This window comes from Podarcis bocagei (genome assembly GCF_964188305.1).
Source record: "Podarcis bocagei genome assembly, chromosome: 1".
In the NCBI taxonomy this organism is placed as follows: domain Eukaryota; kingdom Metazoa; phylum Chordata; class Lepidosauria; order Squamata; family Lacertidae; genus Podarcis; species Podarcis bocagei.
Genome location: NC_138125.1, coordinates 112,395,294 through 112,421,653, shown reverse-complemented (window position 1 = coordinate 112,421,653; position 26,360 = coordinate 112,395,294). Strand labels below are relative to the sequence as shown.

At 43.2% G+C, this 26,360-nt stretch overlaps 1 protein-coding gene across 8 annotated transcripts in view; it reads left to right on the top strand.

Moving 5' to 3' along the window:
- The window catches only part of COBLL1 (cordon-bleu WH2 repeat protein like 1), an 86,015-nt gene that overhangs the window by 41,184 nt on the left and 18,471 nt on the right, over window positions 1-26,360 (top strand). For 7 of the 8 annotated variants that reach the window (XM_081197826.1, XM_081197828.1, XM_081197827.1 and 4 more), the window contains exons 2-5: window positions 16,334-16,519; window positions 20,179-20,380; window positions 21,089-21,317; window positions 24,992-25,030. In XM_081197826.1, coding sequence (XP_081053952.1) covers window positions 16,334-16,519; window positions 20,179-20,380; window positions 21,089-21,317; window positions 24,992-25,030 — 656 coding nt within the window. Of the gene's footprint in view, window positions 1-311; window positions 438-16,333; window positions 16,520-20,178; window positions 20,381-21,088; window positions 21,318-24,991; window positions 25,031-26,360 lie in introns of those variants that run through there. The other variant, XM_081197830.1, reaches the window with a different exon arrangement.

Here is a 26,360-nt window from a genome sequence, read left to right as displayed (position 1 = left end):
TCCTCTTTTTCTACAGGAATTTTAGAAGCAAGTGGGCGTGGTTTATTCGTGCCTCCTTAGAGGCAGGGAATAAATACTGGCAACTTCCACGCACACTTTCTGTTATTGGGGAAGCATTCTTTCTCTTCTCCAGAAAGGAAAAGAAAACAGAATTTGGGAGGAGATTGTGTCCCTTTTGGAGGCATTTCCATGGGTTGTTCCACAGGCGTAGCTGTAAACATGGGGAGAAGAACTGGGATAAGAGCTACCGGCAACTTAGGAAGCGGCTTGTAATGTTCTGTTTAAATAGGACTTTGAACCGTGTTTTCCCTCCCGCCCCTTCCATGTACTAAGAGGAGAGTAAAAGTGCTCTTTGTATTCCATGCTTGGAGCTGACTTTAGAGCCATACACCAGAACAGCTTCTAGTGAGGCACCTACTGCTGGAAAAATACCTGAGGTAAGTCTAGTTATGTTGCTTACCTGCGGCATGCAGCTAGAGACATTAAGAGTATAGAGGGGTCTGAGGGCGGGAGTGTGTATGGGGGGGGGTGCTTTTTACCATTGACTGCTTAATGCAGTTTCTATATTTCCAAACTTTAAAATTCTTACAAGTAGAAGAGTAAATATGTAAGGGTTTGGAAGATAGATTGGCGCTTTCTGCCTTTGAGACCTGTAACAGAGCAGAAAAATACTGCACAAATTTTGCATAGTTTTGTGGCATTAAGATTGCAGCCCTGCACATACGTCCCTAGAAGTAACTCCCACGGAGTATAGTGAGACTTAGATTTTGAATGAAAAATGCATAGGAATAGGCTGTAAGTGCATTCTTTTGAGCTTCTTCAACCTGAATACCGATTTTGCTTGTGACCTTTGCTAGATTAACATATGTTTGTTTGTTTGTTTGTTTGTTTGTTTGTTTGTTTATGTATGAATAAAAATCCATTAGCAAAAGCTTTCAGGGAGCATACTGGAATTTCTTAAGTCAGTCTTAGGATTTTAATATTTGCTTATTTTCAGAGATATTACAGTGGTTCTTCCTTTATTATTGAGCCTGTTGAAATCAATACAGAACAATTAATAGCTAATATTGGCTAAGAACTATTATCTGACCCAATTTATAGTATCAATAAGGTATGGCCAAGAAAACGGTGTGTGTAACACTCTCTCTCTCTCTCTCTCTCTCTCTCTCTCTCTCTCTCTCTCTCTCTCTCTTTCTCTCTCTGCCTTCCTTATTAGTAACATTATAGTATTAAAGAGTCCATAGAACAAATGTGGAGTAAAAATAACTTTCTGCTACATTTCAAAAATGAATATTAGGCAACATGCATTATTATGAGGGCAAGCTGAAGGTTGATTGGAATCTTCTAGTGGAATTTAGTAGTTTGGGTAGGGATTTTTGACTCTCAGCTGTTTTAGCAACAACAAAATGTTCCCCTTCCCTTATTGTTACATACAAAATAATCGAGGTTGCTGAGAAGACTAAAGGCTTTTTTTTCTGGGATGGGTGAGAATGAAACGAAAGGACCTTAGTATGTATGAGTGCTGAATATTCCTACTGAGCATGTTCTCAGAGGCACCTTGTTAATAGCTGGCTTCCCAAGGCACGATTTGACCCCCGACTCTGATTGTTAGACCTCTTGGCACCCAATAATATTTCATTTATAAGCCAGCAATTCACAAAGTATTTCTGGAAAAGATGTAGCAGAACTGTTGGTGGGGCTGTACTGGATGAGGATACTTGCACTTTACAACATATTTACTTATTTTTGCATTAATAGCCTTGTTGAGAGTTATAGGCAATAAGGGCTTTCTTTTTCTTTTCATATGAAGGAGCATTTACTCATGTGAGACCATGACTAAAATGGTGCTGTCCAGATACAGCGTTACCACTTCAGTGAGAGCAAGATAGCTTGGTTGGTAGAGCACGGGGCTCTTTAATTTCAGGGTTGTGGGTTCCAGCCCCATGTTGGGCAAAAGATTCCTGCACTACTGGGGGTTGGACTAGACAACCTTCATGACTCCTTCCAATTCTATGATTCTGCTTTCTAGAAGCAGAAAGTAAGAGAGCGTATCAGATTTTCTCCAAAAGGGGTGTCCTTTCCTCCATTCTTAGTGGAGGCATTACACACATACACCCCTGAACACACATATTTGCCAAAGTTGCCTGGGATGCTGGCCTCCTTTAGTCACCAAGAGTCACATGAGACAGCCTTGTACTTTGGAATGTGTTGCCTGTCAGAGAATCACCATCCTGCAAGGAACCTGTCTTCTGCGTGTCAGGCTGGCAAAGATGCCAGGAGACTGGTAGATGTCTTGTTTAGGAGAGTTGATCACTTCAGGTGGAGAAGCTCAGCATTCCCCTTTCTCCATTGTCTGGTTTGTAGCCACGTAGTAAGTTGTGCGCATCTTGGGCAAACCAGCTCTTTCTTGCAAGTTGCTGGCCTGCTAGTGACAGGGCTGTTGGAGCAAAGGCAGTGTTGCTAGCATTCTTTCTAACATGTTGAGCAATAATTTCAACACAGAGATGGGCACTGTATTGCGTTGCATTCCTAGTGGTATCTGCAAACCAAAGATAATCCCGAATAACTCTTAAAGCAATATAATAATTATGATGAATTGCAGCAGCAGGTGGATGCGAGACATGTGAAATTAAACACACACACAAAGCCAGGAAAGCAAACACCCCTCCCAACACGCCATGCCTTGATTCCTACATTTAACTCCTTTTTTTGTTTGTTTATCGCAAGCACTAGTTCGCCATCATATAGAGTTCTCTCTCTGTCTCTTTCTCTCCCCACTCCCTCCCGGTTACTGGAACAAAAGTCCAAAACGCTGTCCCTCTTAGCCAAATGACAAGGGGCAATGGGTGGAGAAGTTAAAAAAGAAAGAAAGCTGCGGCTGTGAGTCTTGGTTTGGATATCTCCATGGTTTATGCCTGTAATCCAGCTCCTCTTAGAAGCTGAGGCTGGCAGATCGCTTGAGCTCAGGAGTTCAGGGCTGCTGAGAGCTCTGCTGATCAGGTGTCTGCACTAAGTTCAGCATCTCCTCAACATGTACAGCCTCACATTTTAAACTCACTTACGTAATTTATGGTTTTTCACTTCTCAACTTGGACCAGTCATCAGGTATCAGCAGAACCTATCTCACAAGACTTTTGTGAAGATATAGGAGGTATAAAATGGCTGCAAAACGGGGCTTGGTTCTTGTATTTTAGGAATTGCGTTCTGCTTCTTTTCACCAAAGCGATGTATCTTCGTAAATGGACACGTTTTGTTCATCTCCCCACCCTCCACCAGAAAAATTTAAAAGCCAAAAATTTAAAAGTCTCATTTTGCACACAGTCACTCAGAACACATTAAAAGGTATTTGCTGTGGTGTGCGTAATTTCAGGTTCTGCTCATGCACATAAATCCAAACGGCATGTTTGCAAACATTGGGGAGCAACTTCAGGCACACAAATATATATATAGAGAGAGAACCAACTGCTGTAAGCAAAGTAGTTCTCTCTGCCAGTCTTCTGTCAGTTTTGTAAATGTGACGGTTATATGTTACAGCAGTGGTCTGGAAACTGGTTTTCCGTGGCTTTACTGTCCTGCCGGAAAGTTTTAAAGGCACAGCCCTATGCAGGCCAGGCAAATCATTATGGGGCTTCCTGTACTATTATTTTCCCTCCAGATGATTCTGTTTCCTTGGCCCTTAAACATTACATCAGTACCATGGGATAAAGCCACAAAAAGTGTTTACTCTGTCATTGCTGTAATGTATAAACTGAGCAGCAAAGCCACCACAGATGCATTGGCATTTATGGGTACATGCAGAACCAAATGGGTTGCAGGTGGCGCTGTGGTCTAAACCAGGCTTTCTGAAACTTGGCCCTCCAGATGTTTTTGGCCTACAACTCCCATGATCCCTAGCTAGCAGGACCACTGGTGAGGGATGATGGGAATTGTAGTCTCAAAACATCTGGAGGGCAGAGTTTGAGGAAGCCTGGTCTAAACCACTGAGCCTCTTGGGCTTGCCAATCGGAAGGTTGGCAGTTCGAATCCATGTAACGGGATGAGCTCGCATTGCTCTGTCCCAGCTTCTGCCAACCTAGCAGTTTGAAAGCATACCAGTGCAAGTAGATTAATAGGTACCTCTGCGGTGGGAAGGTAAATGGCGCTTCCATGCACTCTGGAACTTGTCACGGTCTTCCGTGTGCCAGTAGCGATTTAGTCATGCTGACCACAGGACCTGAAAAGCTGTCTGTGGACAAACGCCGGCTCCCTCAGCCTGAAAAGCGAGATGAGTGCCGCACCCCATAGTGGACTTAACTGTCCAGGGTTCTTTTACGTTTACATGTGGAACCAGTGGTAATCCTGAAACCAATTTTTCTGCTACCTCTGTCCAACACACTGCCCCATTTCCCTTGCTTGGATTTCCATTTATTGTGTTAGAACAGGTAGGAGAGGTAGAGATGAAGAAGGTATTCAAGTTCTGGTTGAAATCTGTGGCCATCAAATTGCAACACAGATTCCTAGTTCACCTTTGTTATCTTCCTCAGGTGAGAAGGAACACAATGAATCACATCTCTAAATGGCCACATAGCTGAAAAGACATGGATGTAAATCCAAGAGAAAGCCTGTGTCTGTAAAAATCACGCCACAGTACTTTCATTGGCTGTGCTATACATTCCTTCGGCTGGGCAATATGTTAATCAGTGATTAGTCACATGATTTTGGCTTGGACTGCCAAAAAACAACAACAAAATACAACAATGTGTGCACGCAATCCCTTATTCATTACTAGCAGAGATGTCTTCTCAACATTTGGTTACTCTTCTGATTTTGCCACTGAGACCGTTACTGCTCTCCTGCTTTTTCTGATCATAACAAAACGCATCATTTATCATCATCATATAAGAGGCATGTCTGTCCGGCTAGGTGTAGATATGATGTAATTAATACAACAATAATAACCCCAAACACACACTAACCTTGCCACAAAAACAAAGAGAACAGTGCAATTGCTACATAAAGAGAAGCACAGGTTTGAAATCCAGGAGGCTTATTTATTTAAATTCTAGTATGTATGAACCACTTGTGGCTGGGGAAACCCAGCCAGATGGGCGGGGTATAAATAATAAATTATTATTATTATTATTATTATTATTATTATTATTATTATTATTATTATTATTATTTGCTGTAAATGCATCAAAGCCTATGAGGGTCTTACCATCAGCCTCGGCTAAATTATACTGTACCCTACAGTCCGTTGCTTACAAAAACTAGCATTGGTGAGTGAGTTCTCCTTTGAAGGGCATTTTTTGGCCATTATTAGTCATCTAATAAATGGGTAGGGACGCGGGTGGTGCTGTGGGTTAAACCACAGAGCCTAGGACTTGCCGATCAGAAGGTCGGTGGTTCAAATCCCCACAACGCGGTGAGCTCCCGTTCCTCGGTCCCTGCTCTTGCCAACCTAGCAGTTCGAAAGCACGTCAAAGTGCAAGTAGATAAATAGGTACCACTCCGGCGGGAAGGTAAACGGTGTTTCTGTGCACTGCTCTGGTTCGCCAGAAGCGACTTAGTCATGCTGGCCACATGACCCGGAAGCTGACGCCGGCTCCCTCGGCCAATAAAGCGAGATGAGCGCCACAACCCCAGAGTCGGCCACGACTGGACCTAATGGTCAGGGGTCCCTTTATCTTTACCTAATAAACAGGTATTAGTAACTTGGGAACCCCTGGTAAGTTTCTTTGGAACACAGTTTGAAATCTTCACCTCAAGAATCAGACTTTTAAAGATTGTAACATTGCACGTATAGTATGGATTATTTTATTTTATTGCTAAGGTAGGTAATGCTGCTCTAGTAATTTGTTACAAGATCAGAGCATTGTTTGCTGTTTGTCAGGGATGTGTTGGATAAGATCAAAGAGTGCTTGAGTTGCTAGGTAGTAGTTAACACAGTGGCAGCTTGTGGGATGTAATAACTTTTACTGCTTAGGGAGCTTGAGGAAAGGGAACTCATTTCCCACATCTGCAGAGACAAGTGCTCCGTTTGATTTGTATTATGCGCACTCCTTGGTTTGTGATGAAAACAGGTGCATAGTTTATACTTGTGCAATTTTTGCTACTCGGCAAAATTACAAAAGCCACCTAGAGGAGGCTTTTTCAACATGATTGGCATAGAACTTGTAAAAACAAAAAAACCTTTCTCTTGACACTTTGCAACTGCAGTTGGCCCCACCCCAACCTCTGCCCATGTCCCACGATAACTCTTGCTCTCACTCTCGGCTCTCCTCCCACTGAACCCACTGGCTCGTGTGCAGTTTTGAAGTAGAGGAGCTTGAATACGTGAAAAAGGCATCCCATTTGAAGTTCATACAGGACAGGGGGACACTGTTCTCCCCCCCCCAAAAAAAGGGGGGGGGAGGACAATCACGTTTTTCTAGGAATGGCTGGCAACCCTACATGGATAGCATTTCTTTCTTCACCTGCTACCCAGTATATTTGCTACCTTCCTGTCTGTCTCTGTGCCTTATCCTTTTAATTTCCAAGGACGTAGAAACACACAGCCCGATCCTATACATGTACAATCAGAATAAAGTTTTACCCCCCACATAGGCATGCAAAGGGTTCTCTTCCGGTTCATTTAATGGTTGGTCAGATTTTGTGGCACACACAGTGGTACCTCGGGTTACATGCGCTTCAGGTTAGACTCCGCTAACCCAGAAATATTACCTCGGGTTAAGAACTTTGCTTCAGGATGAGAACAGAAATCGTGCTTTGGCGGTGCGGCCGCAGCGGGAGGCCCCATTAGCTAAAGTGGTGCTTCAGGTTAAGAACAGTTTCAGGTTAAGAACGGACCTCCGGAACAAATTAAGTACTTAACCCGAGGTACCACTGTAGTTTGTAAAATGGACCCCACCTCCATGACTTGAGTTAGAAATTGACGTTAGCAGCTGTACCATCATTCTATATTGTACAAATTGAGTGGTCGGTTGCTTGGTTTCTAAAATAGATTGAAATCTTTGATAAAGTAACTTCTTTTAGACATGTGTAAAATCGACTATTTCCTGCAGCAGTGCTTAGTGAGATAGTGTCTTTTAAAGCAATGTTATCTGAAGGTATCTGCAAAATTGTTTTGTATTCGGAAGTTTTGGTTTAAATGAATGACAGGGGATACCGTGCCATAGATTATGATGCCCATAGTTAGACTTATCAGCATTGGGGAGGAAGTGGTAGTTCTACTTGCCTTCAGAAGTTTAAGATTTACAGCGGAAGCCTTTTCTATTGGTACCCTAGCAGCTGTTGGTTTGGTGTCTGACTACTTGGGGAAGGAACTTCTTTCTCGTGGTACTAGACTGTAGAATACTCGCTTTAGGAAATTTGACCTGGTGCCTATTTTAATATTTCATTGTCAGGCAAGAACCTTTTAAAACAAATTCCAGACATTTTAATCTGATCTGGGCTTTTAAATATATATTTGACCCGCTGTTGTGCTGCTCCTCTAAACTGTGTAATTTTAATATTCTCATTTTCATTGTATTTTACATTGTACTGGGAATTTATTGAAGTGTAGGATGTAAATCCTTGAAATAAAATGTATGCACTAAAAATTTCAAGTCTTGGGCACAATCTAGTAAAAGTTGAGTACCTTGGATTACTATTGATTTTAACAGGAAAAACCCACACATGTGCTGAAATAAATGGGGTTTAAAAGTGCATAACTTTTCCTAAATCCGTGCCCCTGGCATTTCAGATTGTATAAATAATTTATCATCTCCCCACCTCCCCAGAATATGTTCCTTTTGTCTCTTTAAGGCCACAGCACAGCTTAAATCTACTGCAAGCTTCTGTGCAAGCACAGAACTACTGTGCACCACACATTACCGTATTTTTCGCCCCATAAGACGCACTTTTTCCCCTCCAAAAATGAAGGGAAAATCTGGGTGCGTCTTATGGGGCGAATGCAGGCTTTCGCTGAAGCTTGAAGAGCGAGAGGGGTCGGTGCGCACCGACCCCTCTCGCTCTCCAGGCTTCAGGAAGATATCCGCCGCCCAGGCAGCCCTGTGGGAGGTCCCACAGGGTTGCCTAGGCTGCGGATAGCAGCCTGCTTCTCGGAGCGTCGGGCGCCCTGAAGGCAGAGCGCCCGACGCTTCGGGAACAATTCCGCCGCCCAGGCAGCCCTGTGGGAGGTCCCACAGGGTTGCCTAGGCTGCGGATAGCAGCCTGCTTCTCGGAGCGTCGAGCGCCCTGAAGGCAGAGCGCCCGACGCTTCGGGAACCATTCCGCCGCCCAGGCAGCCCTGTGGGAGGTCCCACAGGGCTGCCTAGGCTGCGGATAGCAGCCTGCTTCTCGCAGCGTCGAGCGCCCTGAAGGCAGAGCGCCCGACGCTTTGGGAACAATTCCGCCGCCCAGGCAGCCCTGTGGGAGGTCCCACAGGGTTGCCTAGGCTGCGGATAGCAGCCTGCTTCTCGGAGCGTCGGGCGCCCTGAAGGCAGAGCGCCCGACGCTTCGGGAACAATTCCGCCGCCCAGGCAGCCCTGTGGGAGGTCCCACAGGGTTGCCTAGGCTGCGGATAGCAGCCTGCTTCTCGGAGCGTCGGGCGCCCTGAAGGCAGGGTGCGCAAGGCTTGGGGCGGCAGCGGACTGCTTGCGCGCACCTAGAAGCTTGGGGCGTGCTGAGGTCAGCGCGCCCCAAGCTTCTGCATGCCGGCAAGCAGTCCGCTGCCGCCCCAAGCCTCCCGCACCCGGCAGGAGGTCCCGCCGGGTGCGCAAGGCTTGGGGCGGCAGCGGACTGCTTGCCGGCATGCAGAAGCTTGGGGCGCGCTGACCTCAGCACGCCCCAAGCTTCTGGATTAGCGCAGGGGTCCGCTAGCCCTGGGAGAGGCGCCGGCTCTCCCACGCTAGCGGAGACCTTGCCGGCACGCAGAAGCTTGGGGCGCGCTGAGCTCCGCACGCCCCAAGCTCCTGGTGTAGCGCAGCGCACCTGGGGGGGAAATAAAAAATTTTTCCTTCATTTCCCCCCCTAAAATCTAGGTGCGTCTTATGGGCCGGTGCGTCTTATGGGGCGAAAAATACGGTAAATTTCAGTAGAACACTGCTGGTGTATTTCAAGGGATCTTGCTAAATAAACCGGGTATCAAATCTTTAAACGCCATCAAATATAAACATTGCTGGTTTTCTTCTCTCGAACCCTCCTGCAGCTGAAATTGTGTGTGCATGCCAGTTGTCTTCGTTTATAAACTTTTGTAAGGCAAGTTTCCTGCATTCTCTGCTAAGTGCTGTCTCACTCAGAGTAAGTAAAATATTGCAGATGACAGGCAGATGACTTGTTCTTCTCACACTGGTGCTGGTGCCACTCACTTCCTGTTTGCCTCGAAGGGGTGTTTCCTGAAGCAGCCAGCATGTCTGCCGTGCAGGAAGCAGAAGAGCTAAAATAGTACAGACATTCCCAAATGTATCGCTACCTGGATGCATTGCTTGTGAGGGTGTACATTCGTCTGTCTCTGATCCCCCCCCCCCAACTTGTGTCTTCAGCCTTACACCTCAGCTGGTTCCCTAATCTTTCCAGCTTAATCAGCTGAGTGCAAAGGGGCCAGGCAGTCGTTTAAATTGCAAAGCTTCCCATATTGCTGGCATGCAATTCCCTTCAAACGACACTCATTATTTTTCACTATTATCCCGTAATATTAATAAAACAGAAATCTATGCATGGAACCATGACTTTTTTATTGTTGCCATGTTTATTTCTGCTTTATCTTGAAAGTGCAAGAAAAAGAAGCTTGTAATTCTGAACTCCTGTTTATACCAAATAAATCCGCCTGTACTAATTTATTTGGATAATGCTGCTGATTCAACAAAGCAAGATCTAACAAACTGATTTAAAAGATTAAAAGTATTTTGTATAGAAAAGAAATTCCTACTGCCTGTTAGCTTGTTTCTTTTCCTTTCCTTGCTTTTCTGGTGGCAGTCTAATTTCATTCCTTGTTTTCCTTAGTGAAAGGTACATTTAGGGTCAAACTAGAATTGATGCCAGTAGATCTAATTTTGAATGCTATGATTGGGACCCCCATTCTCATAGCTATATAACACCCCTGGTTACTGCTGGGCTGTGGTGTCAGTCCAGATTGGGACTGCCACAGGCAGGATTTATTTAACCCAGTGTTTTCTTAGTTCTCTCCTGGGATTGACTGCAGCTTTTTTTCTTTGCTGGGCTACACGTGGGGCATGCAAGAAAATGTTGCAGCATGAAAATGCTCCTGTTCAGAGTGCCTGCCTGCCAGCTAGCTAGCTAGCTATGACCTTTCTGAGGATATTCCATTCCATCCATGGATGCTTTAGTTGAGATTCCTGCATTGCAGGGAGTTGGACTAGATGACCCTCAAGGTCCTTTCCAGCTCAACAATTAGCTATAGTGATTCTATTATTCCTCCCTTTTAAGTCTGCTGGATCCCCATTGGGTTATCTTTCAGGGGTCCTCCCCCTTAAGCTCCCACCCCCACCCCGCTAAAGTTTTTCTATTTCTGCAAATGCTTTGGTTCCAAGAAACCTGCTGATAACCTCCCTCTTGTGCGTGGATGGTGCTGTTTTAGCTGCGTAATGATAGCTAGTTGGAGAACGCGTTTGCTGTTAGTATGAATGTTGATTGATCTGCAGTCATGCAACACTGCAGAAGTTCAAGTGTGTTTTAAAAACTGCAGGAGCCTTTTAATTAAATGGCCGAGATGCTAACAGTCGGAGCCTCACTGTTAGTGGCTCACTTCAGCTATGGAATCGGGCAACAAAGGCTTACACAGTGGATTTTTTTTCAAGTTATTGCAGGGTCTGACACACTTTCCTTAGGTGCCATAACGACCCTGGCTGAAAGCATGAATATCTGTGACAGATTTGGCTTTAACCTGCTGCTCAAAGTATGCTTTTTTGGCCTTTTGAAGTAAGAAAATGTCATTTGGACTTGGAGCCAGCTGAAAAGCGTTTCTGTTTCCAGGACTGCTGCTGTCCAAAGGTCATATTATCAGATCTGCGGAGAGGTCAGTGCCAATTGCTTAGAAAGAAGCAGAGAGCAACTGGCGGAGCTGGCTTCTGGTTTCAGTGTGGTACAAAAAAGGGTTTTCCAGCATTCTGTTAAATTATTAGCTTAATTATCGTGCTTTACGGGGCCAATCACTCTTCCCTTCAAATGTATAAAAGCTATTTAAGGGAAATACTTGATGCATAGCTGCATAGGAAACTCCTTTATACAGTGTTAGACCAGTGGTCCATATAGCTCTCTGTTGTCTGCACTGATTTGCAGGGGCTTCCCAGTGTTTCAGACGAGGAATCTTTTACAGACCTTCCTGGAGAGTCCAGGATCAGAGGAAAATGTTTTCTTTGGCTGGAAGTAAAAAATTAAAAAGGGCGCACACTACCCCATAATCAATGGAACTTGTTAGTCATTTACAAGAGAGGAATAACACAGTCCTTTACTGTGGTTTACTTTATTGCTTACTCATAATACTAGAACCTGGAGCACTCCAATGAAGCTGAACATTGGAAGATTTGGGACGGAAAAAACGAAGTACTTCTTTACACAATGCATGGTTGAACTATGAAATGTGCTTCCGATACAAAAGATTCGAATTTCATAGAAAGTGATATGTGTGCGCGTTTGCGCCTGCACACCTGTTTTTAAAATTTATTTTAGAAATCCTTAATTATTCAGTTTAGGTTTTAATTTATCGCATGGAATAGGTCGGAATTAGCAGAAAGCAAGCAGGGGGGAAGGAAATTGCAGGGTTTGTATGTCGGTAATCAGTAAGGGCAGGAGATTGCTTTCCTATCCCAAGACCACAGGTATCCATTTGTCGTGCAGCATTTGCCAGATCCTGCCCACACAGAAATTCATTGGGTGACCAGAAACACCTCATACTGTATCAGAGAGGGGAGGGCAGTGCTTGGCTGAATGTGAGAGGAGGGGGAGTGTTAGGTTGTGGGTGAACATATCAGACGACACAGCGATTCTTCAAACAGCTCTTGTTTATTCACAGGCCAGAACAGAACTGAACTGAAGGGTTCAGCCAGCCTGCTTATATAGAGCTCCAGTACAACGTAACTATAACAACTTTCTGTAACTATCCAATCACTGAATGTCACATTCGATCCCTTATTTGCATATGTGGACCTGAACTATCTACAGTATCCCCCTGCTGGTCCAGGGTGAGAACTTCAGTACATAACAGGGAGAAACAGTAGAGGTGGGAAATAGCTGACTTCCCAGTCCCTCATCCAGTGTGTTGTGGCTTTACCCCAATCCACCCATTCTACAAGGTTGGGGGAAGTTGCAACTTACTTTTAAGGCAAAAAAACCCCTCCTCTTCTTTTAAAGCAAAGGTCTAATCTCAGGGATTAGAACTCCCCCAATTCTTCCTAAATTCTCCGTTCATACATACATACACATATAAGTCTATAGTTCTCCTGTTTACTTTGTTTACATTGAAGTTCTAAAGAGAGAAATTCCCATGAGGCACTCCAGGCTGTGGTTGTGCATCTTTAATATTATGCATTATATTTTTTTTAGCTTTATGCCCTTCTCTGTCCTCAAGGCTCTGGGAGCTTTACATAAATATTTATAATTTTTGCCTTTCTAAAAATAGTCTCTGGAGAAAGAACAAAGAAATGGCATCCCTCCTTCCAAATATTCAGTAAATGCTTTCAAAATAGTCAATGACTAACCATTGTGAGAAAGAAGATAATGAACTAGATGAACCTTTGGTCTGATCCAGTGGGCCTCTTCTGCGCCTTTTCCTAATGGAGCTCATGGTATAGTGTTAAGATCACAAAAAACTCATTGTCTTTTGTGACAGCATACGTACATAATTTTACTTTTGTACGCCGCCTTTCCGTAGTTAAAACCACGCTCAAGGTGGCTTGCGATTACAAACACAGCAAAAGTAGCCATAAACAAAAAATTATAAAGCATTAAAAAGTACACAACCAAATTAAACAGTTTCCATATAAATCATAATAAGATCTAAAATAAAGATACAAAAAAATCAATATCAAAAACAGGAACAACCACGCTCCCAACCAAAACCCCTAGCAATACCCCAACCCAAGAGTCTGTTCAGCAGCCTCAGCTTTTGTATCTGGAGTCAGTCAGGGCCTGCCCTCCCAGGCCAGGTAGGAAAAAGCATGCAAGTCAAGGAGTAGGTCTTCCTGGACTCACAGCCAAGATGTAGGTGGATGATGATCAGAGCACATACCATGTTGACAGTTGTGTGATAATGATTCATTATTTTCATAAATTGGCATTTTTTAAATTTAAGAAATAAACTAAGGACTGAATTTGGAAAAACCGTCTTCAGAATGCTATGAATTGCCCAGTTGGTTGGTTTTTTTCTTTTTCTCCCATGCACCATTCATTTGTTTTCCCACACTCCTTTTAGAATTACGTTTCTAAATATAAACACTGAAGTTTCACATAACTCAGTACTGTATTCTGTTTGTGGTTTGAAAGTTTTCTTTTCAGAGCTTTCTGAATCAAGATGAGCTTTGTGTTGCATGTCAATTATGCAGTCTGTGCGAGGCACAACTCTTGACTGTCAGATTAGCCTCTAGGTTGGCGGTGGACAACACAGACTGAAGAAACACCACACATCCATGCAGTCTTGTTCTCACTTGTTTCCTTTCAGTTGTCCACTCACACTCTTTTTCGCACCCAGTTCCAGAAGGGAGATAAATATTATTGACATCTTCATTCTGTAAAGCAGAGTAGGCTAACCCGTGGCTCTCTGGATAGCTGCTAGATTCTGTCGGTGATCCTTGAGCATTGGCCATGCTGGCTGGGACTGAAGGTTCTTGGGATTGTATCTGAAGTAGCTTGGAGTAACTTGTGTCATTTGTTCAGTGGAACTTCTCCCCCTGCACTCCCTCCCATGTGTCCCCTAAATCTGTTCTAGGGGTTCCACCAACTTTCGGGAACAGATTTGAGGTGATGGGGGCAAAGAGGGACATTCTGTTGCTCAATTAGAAATCCTTGCGTTAAGATGTGTCAGTTGGATACTGTCCTTGAAATCCCATCAACATCTGGGGGGGGGGTCCACTGGATCCCCACCTCTGTTATAAAATATGTGCAGCAGCATACTTGTTTTCTTGCTGGTTCCGTCACCGTTTTTCTATGAATTTGAAAATTCTAGTAGTCGGTTTGAGGGAGGGAGGAGTGAGAGTGGAAGCCTGGGCTTTATATATACAAATCACCTTAGTCTCTTCTGGAACCTAGTTTAGTTCTTTGCTGTGCCACGTTACTGGAAGTACTTACTGATGGGGACGACGTCCAGTAGGACATCCTTTCACTCCAATTTTGGTGAATCTGTCACTGCGGAGGCCAGTGCATTAAGTAGTAAGGCTGCCATAAGGGTACCAGAATGCTCTGTGCACACAGGGGTCCATACTAAGCGGGTGGTGCTGTGGTCTAAACCACCGAGCCTCTCAGGCTTGCTGATCGGAAGGTTGGCAATTCGGGTCTGCATGACGGGGTGAGCTCTCGTTGCTCTGTCCCAGCTTCTGCCAACCTAGCAGTTCAAAAGAGCACCAGTGCAAGTAGACAAATAGGTATTGCTGCAGCAGGAAGGTAAATGGCATTTCTGTGCACTGTGGAACTCGTCACGGTTCTCCATGCACCAGTAGCGGTTTAGCCATGCTGGCCACATGACCCAGAAAGCTGTCTGTGGACAAACATTGGCTCCCTCGGCCTAAAAAGCGAGATAAGCGCTGCAAACCCATAGTCACTTTTGACTGGACTTAACCATCTAGGGGTCCTTTACCTTTACCTTTTACATACTATGTAGATGTGGGCTGAAACAATCATCATTTCTCCGATTGAGTTATTTTGGGTTACAATATGGGGTTGGGAATAATGAGAGGGGAAGGGTAATTTTTTTAAAAAAGGAATAGATGAAGACAGGAGTGCTCTCTACCCTCAACATGAGTCTGCAGGGGCACTGGATGAGATAATTTATCTTCTGAACCCCCCACTCCAAGCTGCCTCAGAAATGCAGCCTTAACCCAGTCTTACTTTTCAAAACAGATGACACATGATTTCCTGCTGTATTCATGTATTTACCTGGTCATTCCTGCTACGTGCATCATGCTGTTCAATTTCAAGGCTAAATTGCTTAATAGTTGTGTTTTCTGAGAACAATTTCCCCCTCCCTCCCCCACAGGTGTTTACTTAACTTTTGTTTGCTCTAACATTCTGCTAAGTGAAGTTGCATGAAAATGAAGCAGACTTCACAGATCAGACACAAATATATTCTTGCATTGCCTCAGATCCAGTGTTTAATACTGTGTGTGTATGTGTGTTTTGGGGCTGGTAATACACATGTTCAGCTGAAAGTTATCAAATTACTGTACTGCATACTGAATGGAGCACATATATGTGTTAACTATCCCTAAGTTGTGTCTTACCACCATCATGTCCCTCCCCCCGCTCCTGCCCCCAAAATCATTGCCGTTGCAGAGCTGTTCCCACCCCCACGGCTTACTGCAAGATGGAAGGGTTATAGCCTGAGCAAAACTAAGTTGTGTATTGCTCGTGTTCCTTTACCAGATTTTATAGTGCAACATACTTTAAAGATACTTGGCAGTGTGTTAAGTAAATGTTATAATGTCTGTGTCCAGTGCTGTACATTTTAAAATATGTGACGCAGAGCTGATTTTAATATGATTGTAGTATATTTCTGTAATGTTCAGCTTACCATCTTCATGTAACATGTTGTGAAAAGCAAATATTAAAGGGGTAGAGAGAAATTTAAAAATACTGCATTGTTTGATTATGCACTTTGGAGAAGGTTAAATATAGCTGTCTCATATATATCTCAACCATCACAATCACAGTTGTCCTTGCTTCCAAAAAGTGGGAAGTTTGCAAAGGGATGTCCAAAATCAGATTGGCAAAACCCTGAAGAACCAATATCTGTTCCATCTTATCACAGTCCTGTGCATTCAAATGAGAATTCCCAAATACAATAAGTCAGGATCTGGACTCTTAGATAAACTTGACTTCTTAAAGTGCAGCTTTGCAAAGAAAAGGCAATTGTGTGAACCAGGAGGGGGAAAGAGCTTAATGGCGGGGGGGGGGGGAGAAAGAGAGAGAGACAATTCCAGCTTAGTTGTTCAGGAAACCTTGGGGTGCCTTGCAAAACAATCCTTGAATTGCTTGATCACTGTACTGGTAATTCAGGGAGTTTCCCTCGGATTTAGCAGACAACTCAGGAACTGCACAGCTCACTTGCATCCAGGACTCCAGCACTGAAGCCTTTACCCACTTCCTTGTAGTGTTCTGCTGATACGCTTTTTCCTAATTGCGTTAAATTTATGTTCTATTTCAGACGGAAAGCCAAGCCAAAAGCTCCTCGTCCTCCATCTGAGACAAGGATCACTGACTGTTCTTCTTTTGATGATTCAGAACTAACTAACTTCACCATGGAGCAAAAAGAAAACATAATCGACAGAGACATTGAGCTGTCTGTGGTTCTCCCAGGTGATGTGATCAAGTCTACTACTGTTAATGGCAGGTACGTTTAAGAAAGAATTCATGCTGTTCTGCAGCAGAAGTGCTTTAGCACGTACTAATTTCAACCTGGGTGTTGAACCTGGAAATCCAATAATGTCTATGTTGTGATCCAAAAACCCAGCAAGCTATTTGTGCCCACATGAATTTGTTATCTTGCACCAATGTACATTTGTTTTGTTTTTTAGTTTAAATGAACCTTGTTCCTCTCGTTTTTTGTCCTAGATAACTTAATTGCAGTTCAACCAGAGGTCCCCAAAGACAGATTTTTAAGACTTCGGGGAATAGTGAAGCCCTTCAGCTATCCAGTGGGGCACAGCTCAGGGAAATGCCAAGGCAAACGGGAGCTAATCTTGTCTGGCAAAACTCTAGGAAACTCTCTCTGGCTGGATTGAGTGAAAATGTAATACCTTCCTTCCACGTGACTAGGAAAGACTGAGAGTGGGGTTGAGGCACAGTCACATGGCCCAAAGAGAAGGCTTACAGAGAGTAAGGCAACTTTGCCCTAAGCTTTAGCTCAGATTGATACACAGCTCTGTTGCTCCCAAGTCTTGGTCAAGAGCTTCCATGAGCTGTGTGTTCCTGTGAGCTAGGGCAAAGTTTGCACAGGTCCCTGGAGCCTTAAAAAAAAAAAAGGCATTTGGGGGCTTATGCACACTTCTTTCTAGTTTGTGGAAATTGGCCAAAATGATAAAATTGAAAGAACAGAAAAAAAGTGGAGGCAGTTCTCAGTAATAATTAACAATGAGCGAAAAAAGTGAAAGAAACATTTTCTTGCCTATAAATCTGCCCAGATAATTTCCTTTTTAGAGCGTGGCCCTTCAAGGACCTCTAAATTACTCTTTAGATGCTAAAATCTGCAGCAAAACCTGTGAAGATTGGTGTATAACATGATGGCTATTTAAGCCATCTGCTACGTAAGAAAAGCATCTTGAATAAAGTTTTGGGAAGGTGGGCTGGGTATTCTCTCATTTGTGTAGTGTGTGGAGAAAGGAAGGCATTGTGCGAGTCATCCTTGCTGTTTCTTACCCGCTCCAAAACTTTAGTGGAAATTAGATCTTCCAGTAATTATCTGTGTGGTGCCAGGTATTCTATTTATCACATATCCCTGGCCAGTGGATTTGCAGATGTCACTGCTGTAGTTAGGTTTGGCGATCTGTGTTTCCTCCTCAGAATTTTACTTAGGAATAGGACCCAGTAAGTAATTTTCCAAAACGTGGCCTAATTTGAAATACTGGAACCCCCTTGAAAATATGTGCAAACATGATTGGCAGGTTGCTACAGTTCAGGTGGAACATTGCTTTCAGTTAACAGTTTAAAATTTGTATTTACTGCAGAATAGATGCTGAAATAGAAAAAAAAGGTTTGGTGCAAAATACAGGATTTGGTGACTGATGTTTTCACGCTTGAATTTTAGACTGATGAAACAATTACTTAATTGAATTGAATGTTTACTTGCAATGAAATTCCGCTCAGGCAGTTGAAATAAAAATATAATCTGAATCATAGCTTTTTGGGCGGGGAAAAAAATATTTTGTTTGGGTATTTTGGCAAATTTAGCTTTTTAAAAGAATTGTGATTTGGGAGCCCTTCTAAGTGGAGCTTTTGTACAGGTCATTTAAGTTCAGCATGGTAAGACTTACAAGAATTGATACAGGGTTTGCGGTAGTAAAAGTACTAGTTTGTTTTCACTAGACTGTAAAACAGCAAAGAAAAGCTGTGTGTGTATTTGCTAGTCTTTAGTTATATCTGGGTGGTCCTTGTTCATGAGCCAGCAGGAATTAGGTATGTGTCCTAGGATTTTAAATAAGTAACTACCAGTCAGTGCTTAACTATTTAATGGGCTGTGTCTCTGCATCCCCTACCCTTCCTGAAGCTGTTTTAGGAAGGATTTGTTTCATTTTATAATACGATTTGCTCTTTTGTATACTCTTGTACAAAAATAAGGTTTACGGTAAGCGATTGGGTAAAATATTTCAGGAAGACCGGTTCTGTTTATTGCAATTGGTTAGTGTGGAACTGCCTTGCTGTGCAAGGCCAGGTGGGCCACAAACTCCATAAACCTTCAGAAATGTAGTCAAGAGACCTGCTATTCCCACTACAGCAACCAGTCACAGGGGAGGAAGCCGTGTGGAAGGCATATTTTTTCTTCTTTTTTAAAGTTACTCTTGGCTCTTAGGCTGTTTGGTAGTCTTTTGGTGAAATGTTTTGTTGAGCCTTGCGTTCAACAAGGCCCTTTTTTATAATTCAGGGAGGCGTTGTGTAAGCTGTTCCAATTAGGAGGTGGAAAAATTATTTCATCATAATCTCTGTTATTCATTATCAGGGTTGACCCAAGAGCAACTTTAAAGCTTCTATGCTGAATGTTACTGTGCAGTAGATTAAACTTGAGTAGGAATGTTGCTTGTTTTTTACAGTCGCTGAGACATTCTGCAGGGTTTTAATCTTATGAAAGTGTTCGATATCTCTGTGCCACAGTATTTCTTGACAGTGTTGAAAGTGGCTTTTGCCTTACAGACGCTGCTGAATCCCAATGAAATAAACTACCGTATTTTTCGCTCCATAAGACGCTCTTTTTTCCACCTAAAAAGTAAGGGGAAATGGAGTGAATGCACTGGGTGGCAGAGGGATCCCTCAGCTACTGCTGCAGTCGCGAGCTGAGAGATGCCTCTGCAGCCAGAGCCATGGCTCCTGTCCGCTGCTCACTGTGAAGCCAGCAGAGCAAGAGCCACTGCGCGGCTATCACTCTTTCTCCGCTGGCTTCAGCGAGAGCTGCACAGTGCCTCTGGCTCTGCTGCCTTCACAGGAAAGCGGGATGAGGGACGGAAGGGGCTCCATGTAAGGGCTCTCTTCCATCCCTCCTCCCGCTTCGCTGTGAAGCCAGCAGAGCCAGAGCCGCTGCGCAGCTATTGCTCTTGCTCTGCTGGCTTCAGCGAGAGATGCACAGCGCCTCTGACTCTGCTGGCTTCACAGCGAATTGGGAGGAGGGACTGCTGAGAGCAAGCAAAGCGAGAGCTGCTTACATGGCTTCTGTCCCTTTTTGCACAGCTCTCACTTTGCTTGCCTATCCCTCCTCCTTCCTTGCTGTAAAGCAAGCAAAGCACCTGTCCCGGTGTCTCCTCCTCTTCTTCTTGCTCCAGTGTCGCCACTCTTTACAGCGAGGTGGGAGGAGGGATGGGCAAGCAAAGTGAGAGCTGCGCAAAGCGGGAGAGAAGCCATGTAAGCGGCTCTCACTTTGCTTGCTTTGAAGCAAGAAAAACGAGAGTCACTTACATGCTCTGCACAGAATATTTTTTTTCTTGCTTTCTCCCTCTAAAAACTAGGTGCATCTCATGGATAGATGCGTCTTATGGAGCAAAAAATACGGTAGTCTTGAGAGTGCCTACATCTTCTGAAATGTCCTGTACAGGGAATGATAATTTTGCAAACAACATAGGCATGTGCAACCACTGACACGTGCACTGCTTTTGGCCTGCAAGGGGGCGGGCTGACACCCGCAATGACCTGGATCGCATCCCCCATGCCTGTACATAATTGTCTTTGGTTCAAGCAAGGCAAGAGCGTCTTCAAGAGCCAGACCTCCACCACAACCAAGTCTTTCTTAATGACCTTTGGGGAAATTATATAATAACCATTTATAGTCATATTAACATTTTATTCCAGCAAACCAATGATGGACTTACTGGTATACCTTTGTGCACAATACCGTTTGAATCCTGCCAGCCATACCATAGACCTGATGACAGTCGAGAAAAAGCAGATCAAATTCAAACCAAATACACCCATTGGGATGCTTGAAGTCGACAAAGTGATTTTAAAGCCAAAACAGATGGATAAAAAGAAGCCTACTCCTGTCATCCCAGAGGTGAGATATTTTACAGAAACTTTTTCCACCTCCTAAATACTTTTCATTTAAATTCCAAAGTTTTTGGAGGCAGTAGCATCATTCAGAATTTGTTTCTAAAATTGTATATGAAAGTCATTGAAAATTAATCTATATTTGTCTTTGGTAGTGCATGCCTTGTGACTGCTCTGGGTTCAGAGATGAATTGCTGAGTGGTTAGTTCTTGGTTGCCTAAGGAGGGAGATAGGTTTTCATTCTATGGGCTCCTACCTGCTGTAATCTGCTTTAAGGAGGGGTGTGCATGGGTTTTGCTTTAAGCAAGTGCGAAAAGTCCTTTCTCTTATTCTCAGTTCTCTGTCTCTCATTCCCTGTGAGTTCTATGAAGAGCAGAGAAAGTGTTGACAACCAGGGGCAAGACATCACTACCACATGAGTCACATTCAGTTCATGAGTTCAAATCCTTGGGATATTTGAATTTGGGGAGGCCTTGTTCATCTCCTCTTCCAAGTCTTGAATCTTAATGGGGGTGGCCTAAGCCAAATCTTCATTTCACACTGAGAAGAGCTGAAAGAATATGGGGTATAAATTAGAATTCTATAGCATCCCCTCCGCCGACTGAAATGTTTTGCTAAAGTTATTAATAGCAATGAACTCAATGCACTTGATGGATTGAGTGTCTTTCAGAAAGCAAAAGACTATAATCGGTTTTTAAAATTCCCCTTGTTTCAGCAAACTGTGAGAGTTGTTGTAAACTACAAGAAGACACAGAAGACTATTGTCAGAGTTAATCCTCATGCACCACTGCAAGATATCATGCAAATCATCTGCAGCAAATGTGACTTTGACCCTTTACACACTCTGTTACTGAAGACTTACCAATCTCAGGAAACTCTTGACTTGACCAAATCCCTAAATGAGCTTGGGCTCAGAGAATTATATGCTATGGATGTCAGCAGAGGTAAGATTTATAAACTGGTCTTTTACCAAAGCTATTCCTGAAAGTTAATGCTGCAAATATCTTCAGAAGCAGTACAACCTACATGCACTCACTAACTTGTTCTGCATTCGTTCAGTCTGCATCGATGTGAGAAACCGATGACTTGGTATCTTGTTTTATTCATTTAAAAATATGTCAGCCTCAAGGATGAATTGGCTCAGTCGGAACAACCTGGCCGAGGAAGAGATTGTCAACTCTCTTTTTTCTCCTTGCACTGTTTTCTCACTCAGAATTGCCCACCCAAAGTTGCTACTGCTGCTCATAGTGTGAAGGCCGGGGAGACATTAAGCAGAACCGGAGCCAGCGACAGGCAGAGCCAACTAATTCTACTTTTGTCCCCAGACTCACTGACTTCTACAGGGGCTGTGCTGAAACTAAGGAGAAGGAAACTGACAGCCAATGTTACATCCTAAATTGGTTGTAAAAAGGCAGGGATGTAGTGGCTGGCTATGGGTGGGTTGAAGTAATTGGGACAATGCCCCATTCATCCCAATGGACAAGCCTCCACTGCTACTTGACCTGCAGTGGGGAGCAGAGTGCACCAATATTGTTCCTGTCTCCCCATACCTCATCAAGACTAATAGCAAATTTTCTGTTCTCTCTCCAACAGTTTCAGCACTCACAGGGTCTTGATGACAACCATTGATATAATATTTTGGGGTGTGCAAATTATCTTACATAAATTCCTTCTGTAACCATTACAAAGACACTGTAATGTGAGCCAGTATTATTATTTCTGAATTGCTGATGTAAGTCTGAGGCATAGAAAAAGTGGCCACGAACCCCTTTCAGTTCAGAGCTGCCATAGTATTCGCACTGGCGAATTCCCAGTTTGATGCTTCTTAGCCACTGCACCAGGTTCTTCTTTCCATTCCCTCCCAGCACCATCTGTCTTCGTGCAGGGAAAAAAATGGCACAAAGGTTGACCTACTAAATCCTACATTTGTATTTCCTACCCTCTCTATGGGTTCCTGAACTTGCATGCATAAAACTGAATTTTCAGGATAGTAATTGTTAAAGGTTGCTTTATTATCATTGTTCCCTTTATAGCGAGAAGCTGACATAGCAGCTTTCATAAATAAAGGAATGTTCAGGTATCAGAGTGCATATAGGATTGGTGTTAGGGGAGGACTGTAGAGCATGCATTTTGCATGCAGAAGATCCCAGGTTAAACCCCTAGTATCTCCCAAGTAGGGTTGGGAAAAAGCCAGTGTGGTGTAGTGGTTAAGAGCGGTAGATTCGTAATCTGGGGAACCAGGTTCGCGTCTCCGCTCCAACACATGCAGCTGCTGGGTGACCTTGGGCTAGTCACACTTCTCTGAAGTCTCTCAGCCCCACTCACCTCACAGAGTGTTTGTTGTGGGGGAAGAAGCGAAGGGAGAATGTTAGCCGCTTTGAGACTCCTTCGGGTAGTGATAAAGCAGGATATCAAATCCAAACTCCTCCTCCTCCTCCTCCTCCTCCTCTTCCTCCTCCTCCTCCTCCTCCTCTTCTTCTTCTTCTTCTTCTTCTTCTTCTTCTTCTTCTTCTTCTTCTTCTTCTTCTTCGTCTTCTTCTCTGTCTGAAACCTTGGAGAGCTAAGCACTAGTCCGCCTTTGCCAACTTGGTGGGATCCAACTGTTTTTGGACTACAGCTGTCATCAGCATCAGTCATCTTGGCCAGCGGTTAGAGATTATGGAAGTTATTGTCCAAAATATTTGGAGGGCACCATATTGAGCAATGCTACTAGACAGTACTGAGCTAGATGGGCCCATGGTCTGACTGTAAAAAGCACCATCCTATGTTGGGGATGCGGGTGGCGCTGTGGGTTAAACCACAAAGCCTAGGACTTGCCGATCAGAAGGTCGGCGGTTCGAATCCCTGTGACAGGGTGAGCTCCCGTTGCTCGGTCCCTGCTCCTGCCAACCTAGCAGTTCGAAAGCACGTCAAAGTGCAAGTAGATAAATAGGTACCACTCCGGCGGGAAGGTAACGGCATTTCTGTGCGCTGCTCTGGTTCGCCAGAAGCGGCTTAGTCATGCTGGCCACATGACCCATAAGCTGTCTGCAGACAAACACCGGCTCCCTCGGCCAATAAAGCGAGATGAGTGCCGCAATCCCAGAGTCGGCCATGACTGGACCTAATGGTCAGGGGTCCCTTTACCTTTACCTATGTTCCTATGTTTGTTCAAATACTTTAAGATAAATGGGTTGTTCAGATAAATAGGTTGACAGATAAACAGGTTTCCTGCCTCCATTCTGGACAGGCCACATGTACAGAAACTGGGTAGGTCTGCTCTTGTCTTACATACCTCCTCAATATATGGGTGTGTCACTTTTTGTGTTTTTGTTTCGGTTAAGTATTCTGGGCTGCTTAGATCAGGGATTTTTGGGTCCCTTATTGAACATTCAATAAAATTCAAACAGAAGTTACTGAAGCCTTTCATCATGGAAGCTATTAATTTGAGGGGTAAGCACCCATTTTCATTTTGTTTACTGCCCTTGGACAAGGGAGACGTTTAATTTATCTTGTTAAGTTTGTCCTTTTAAAGTTCTTTTGATCATGGTGTGAGTTCTAGACTGGTTTATTGGATAATTCTAGATGGAGCCAAATACACACCGAAATAAGAGCTTACATTAATTTACCTTCAGGCAGTTAGCAGTTAGAGATGATGTATCCATTTCCAAAACAAAGTGTTTGTTATAATCTTAGTTATATAGATTGCCCTCTTCATTCCATTGTCACATACTGCTGTTCAAAATTTTTAAAATGCAATAGATTTTTTAAAAAAGCAAGTTAATAAACCAAATGTTAGAAACCCATTATATATTAATATTGTGTAGCTATCTTCATAATACCAGTGTAGTTTTTAAAAATAATTTTCAAGTCTCAGTTTTGAGTCCCATGTTTGAAATAAAAAAAACAACAAATGACAAAAATGCCTCTGAATTCCATTTTCCAAATACTGACATACTTAGAACAGAATGGTACTGTATTTTTTAAAACTATGAACGTTTGTTTTACTAATAACAATTGTTAATTACTTTTACAGCTGAGGAGGAAACAGCAAAAAACAGCTCTCAAAAGCATGGTTTTGTTATATCCTGCAAGAGATTTGTGCATGGTAGAAACTTTTAGGAGGGGCATTTTATACAGTAAAAAGCAAATATTAAATTTACAAATACAGTACTCCAGCATCTGAAGTGGTGGTTAATATCACCTGCATGTTCCTTGCTTTTGTACTTAGAATTCCAGCTTTTATTCTTAAAAAGTTTACGTCTAATTTATTTCCTATGAAGCATTTGGGTCTGACAATTTGGTCTGGTTGTATGCCAACGGATACCGCTATTTTTAGATGGATAGATCTGGTGAGTTTCATTTGTTTTTAATACTTCCAAATTAGAGACTTCCAAATGTAGAGGTGCCTCTGGGGGCAGAGCCAGGTGCCTTCTCTGCCCAGTTGGCCATCCTTGCTTAAATTACAATGTTTTCTTTCTTTCCGGGTGAAATTTGATAGAAGGAATCACTTCACACACTTCTGCATTTTGAGAATTTGCCTTTGGTTCCTTTGCTTGAGACTGTGATGAAGGAGTTATTTGGGAAGCATTGTCACTATAATTAAGTTTTCATCTTCCTCCCCTCTCCATCTCTCTAGTCACACCGACTGCTGAATTCAGCTTTTCATCTTTACAGGGTGAGTTTGTACCTACCTCAGAGTGAATGATGTAGTATTCTTAAACACAGACATTCCCAGTTAAACAAGTATTAGGACAAACAAGTATCTTCTAATGTGAATGAGATTTGTCTGAATTATTGTTAGAAGAGTAAACAACACAGATTTTGGTATGGCATGCAAGTTCTCCTAACTTAGAATAGCCCATGAATACTCACTGAACAGCACCAGAGGAGTTTAATTTTTTTAAAAAAATAACGGGAATTAAAATGGGTTATTTCTTTTGTCATGAATGGCAGCATTGCAAAGGTCTTCATTCTCAAGAAACAGAAAATAGCACTCTTTCCTATTTTCTGACCAGTAAGACCACTTAGCAAAGGCTACAGAGGAAGAAGAGGCACCCAAATTTTTCTGGAGGCCAGGAAAGGATTCTAGTTCGATTGAGATGGGCTGGATTTGGCCTGTGGGTTTGCCATCTTTGAATTACAGCATGGCTTGTCTTATGCAGGTTAACATTATATAGTATTTCTTGAACCATTTGTTTCAAATAGGTGGAATTTATCTATATTACATTCACTTGGGCTTATCTGCAAAACCTCTAAAGATGCATGTGACAAACTTTTGGAAACACTTAAAAGCTTATCCACTACCATACAGTGGTACCTCTGGTTACGTACTTAATTCGTTTCGGAGGTCTGTTCTTAACCTGAAACTGTTCTTAACCTAAAGCAGCACTTTAGCTAATGGGGCCTCCCGCTGCTGCCAATTCCTCCTGTCTGCCTGGAATTTGTGTTACAACTCTTTCTTGCCTGGAGGTGTGGGTTGGCGTTTAAAAGCTTCTGGCTTGTGTGTAGCTGGAATATTGTTCAAAGGTAGAAGTTATTCAGTTACAGTGGTACCTCTGGATACGTACTTAATTTGTTCCGGAGGTCCATTCTTAACCTGAAACTGTTCTTAACCTGAAGCACCACTTTAGCTAATGGGGCCTCCTGCTGCTGCCGCGCCGTCCCCGCCCAATTTCTGTACTCATCCTGAAGCAAAGTTCTTAATCCGAGGTACTATTTCTGGGTTAGCGGAGTCTATAACCTGAAGCGTATGTAACCTGAAGCGTATGTAACCCGAGGTACCACTGTATTTGGATGGAAAAGGAATTTTCCTCAACTAGATTACTTGTTTATTACCGTGTTTATTAAAATATTTATGGGTTGCTTTGCTGCTCACAGGCACCTGAAGTGACTTGCAACTTTTTTTAAAAAAGCAAACTCCAAACTAAACAATATTGCAAACAAAAAACAAATTTAAGAATTTATTTTCAATCAGGGTCGTGGGGTTATGCATTATTACTTTTGTC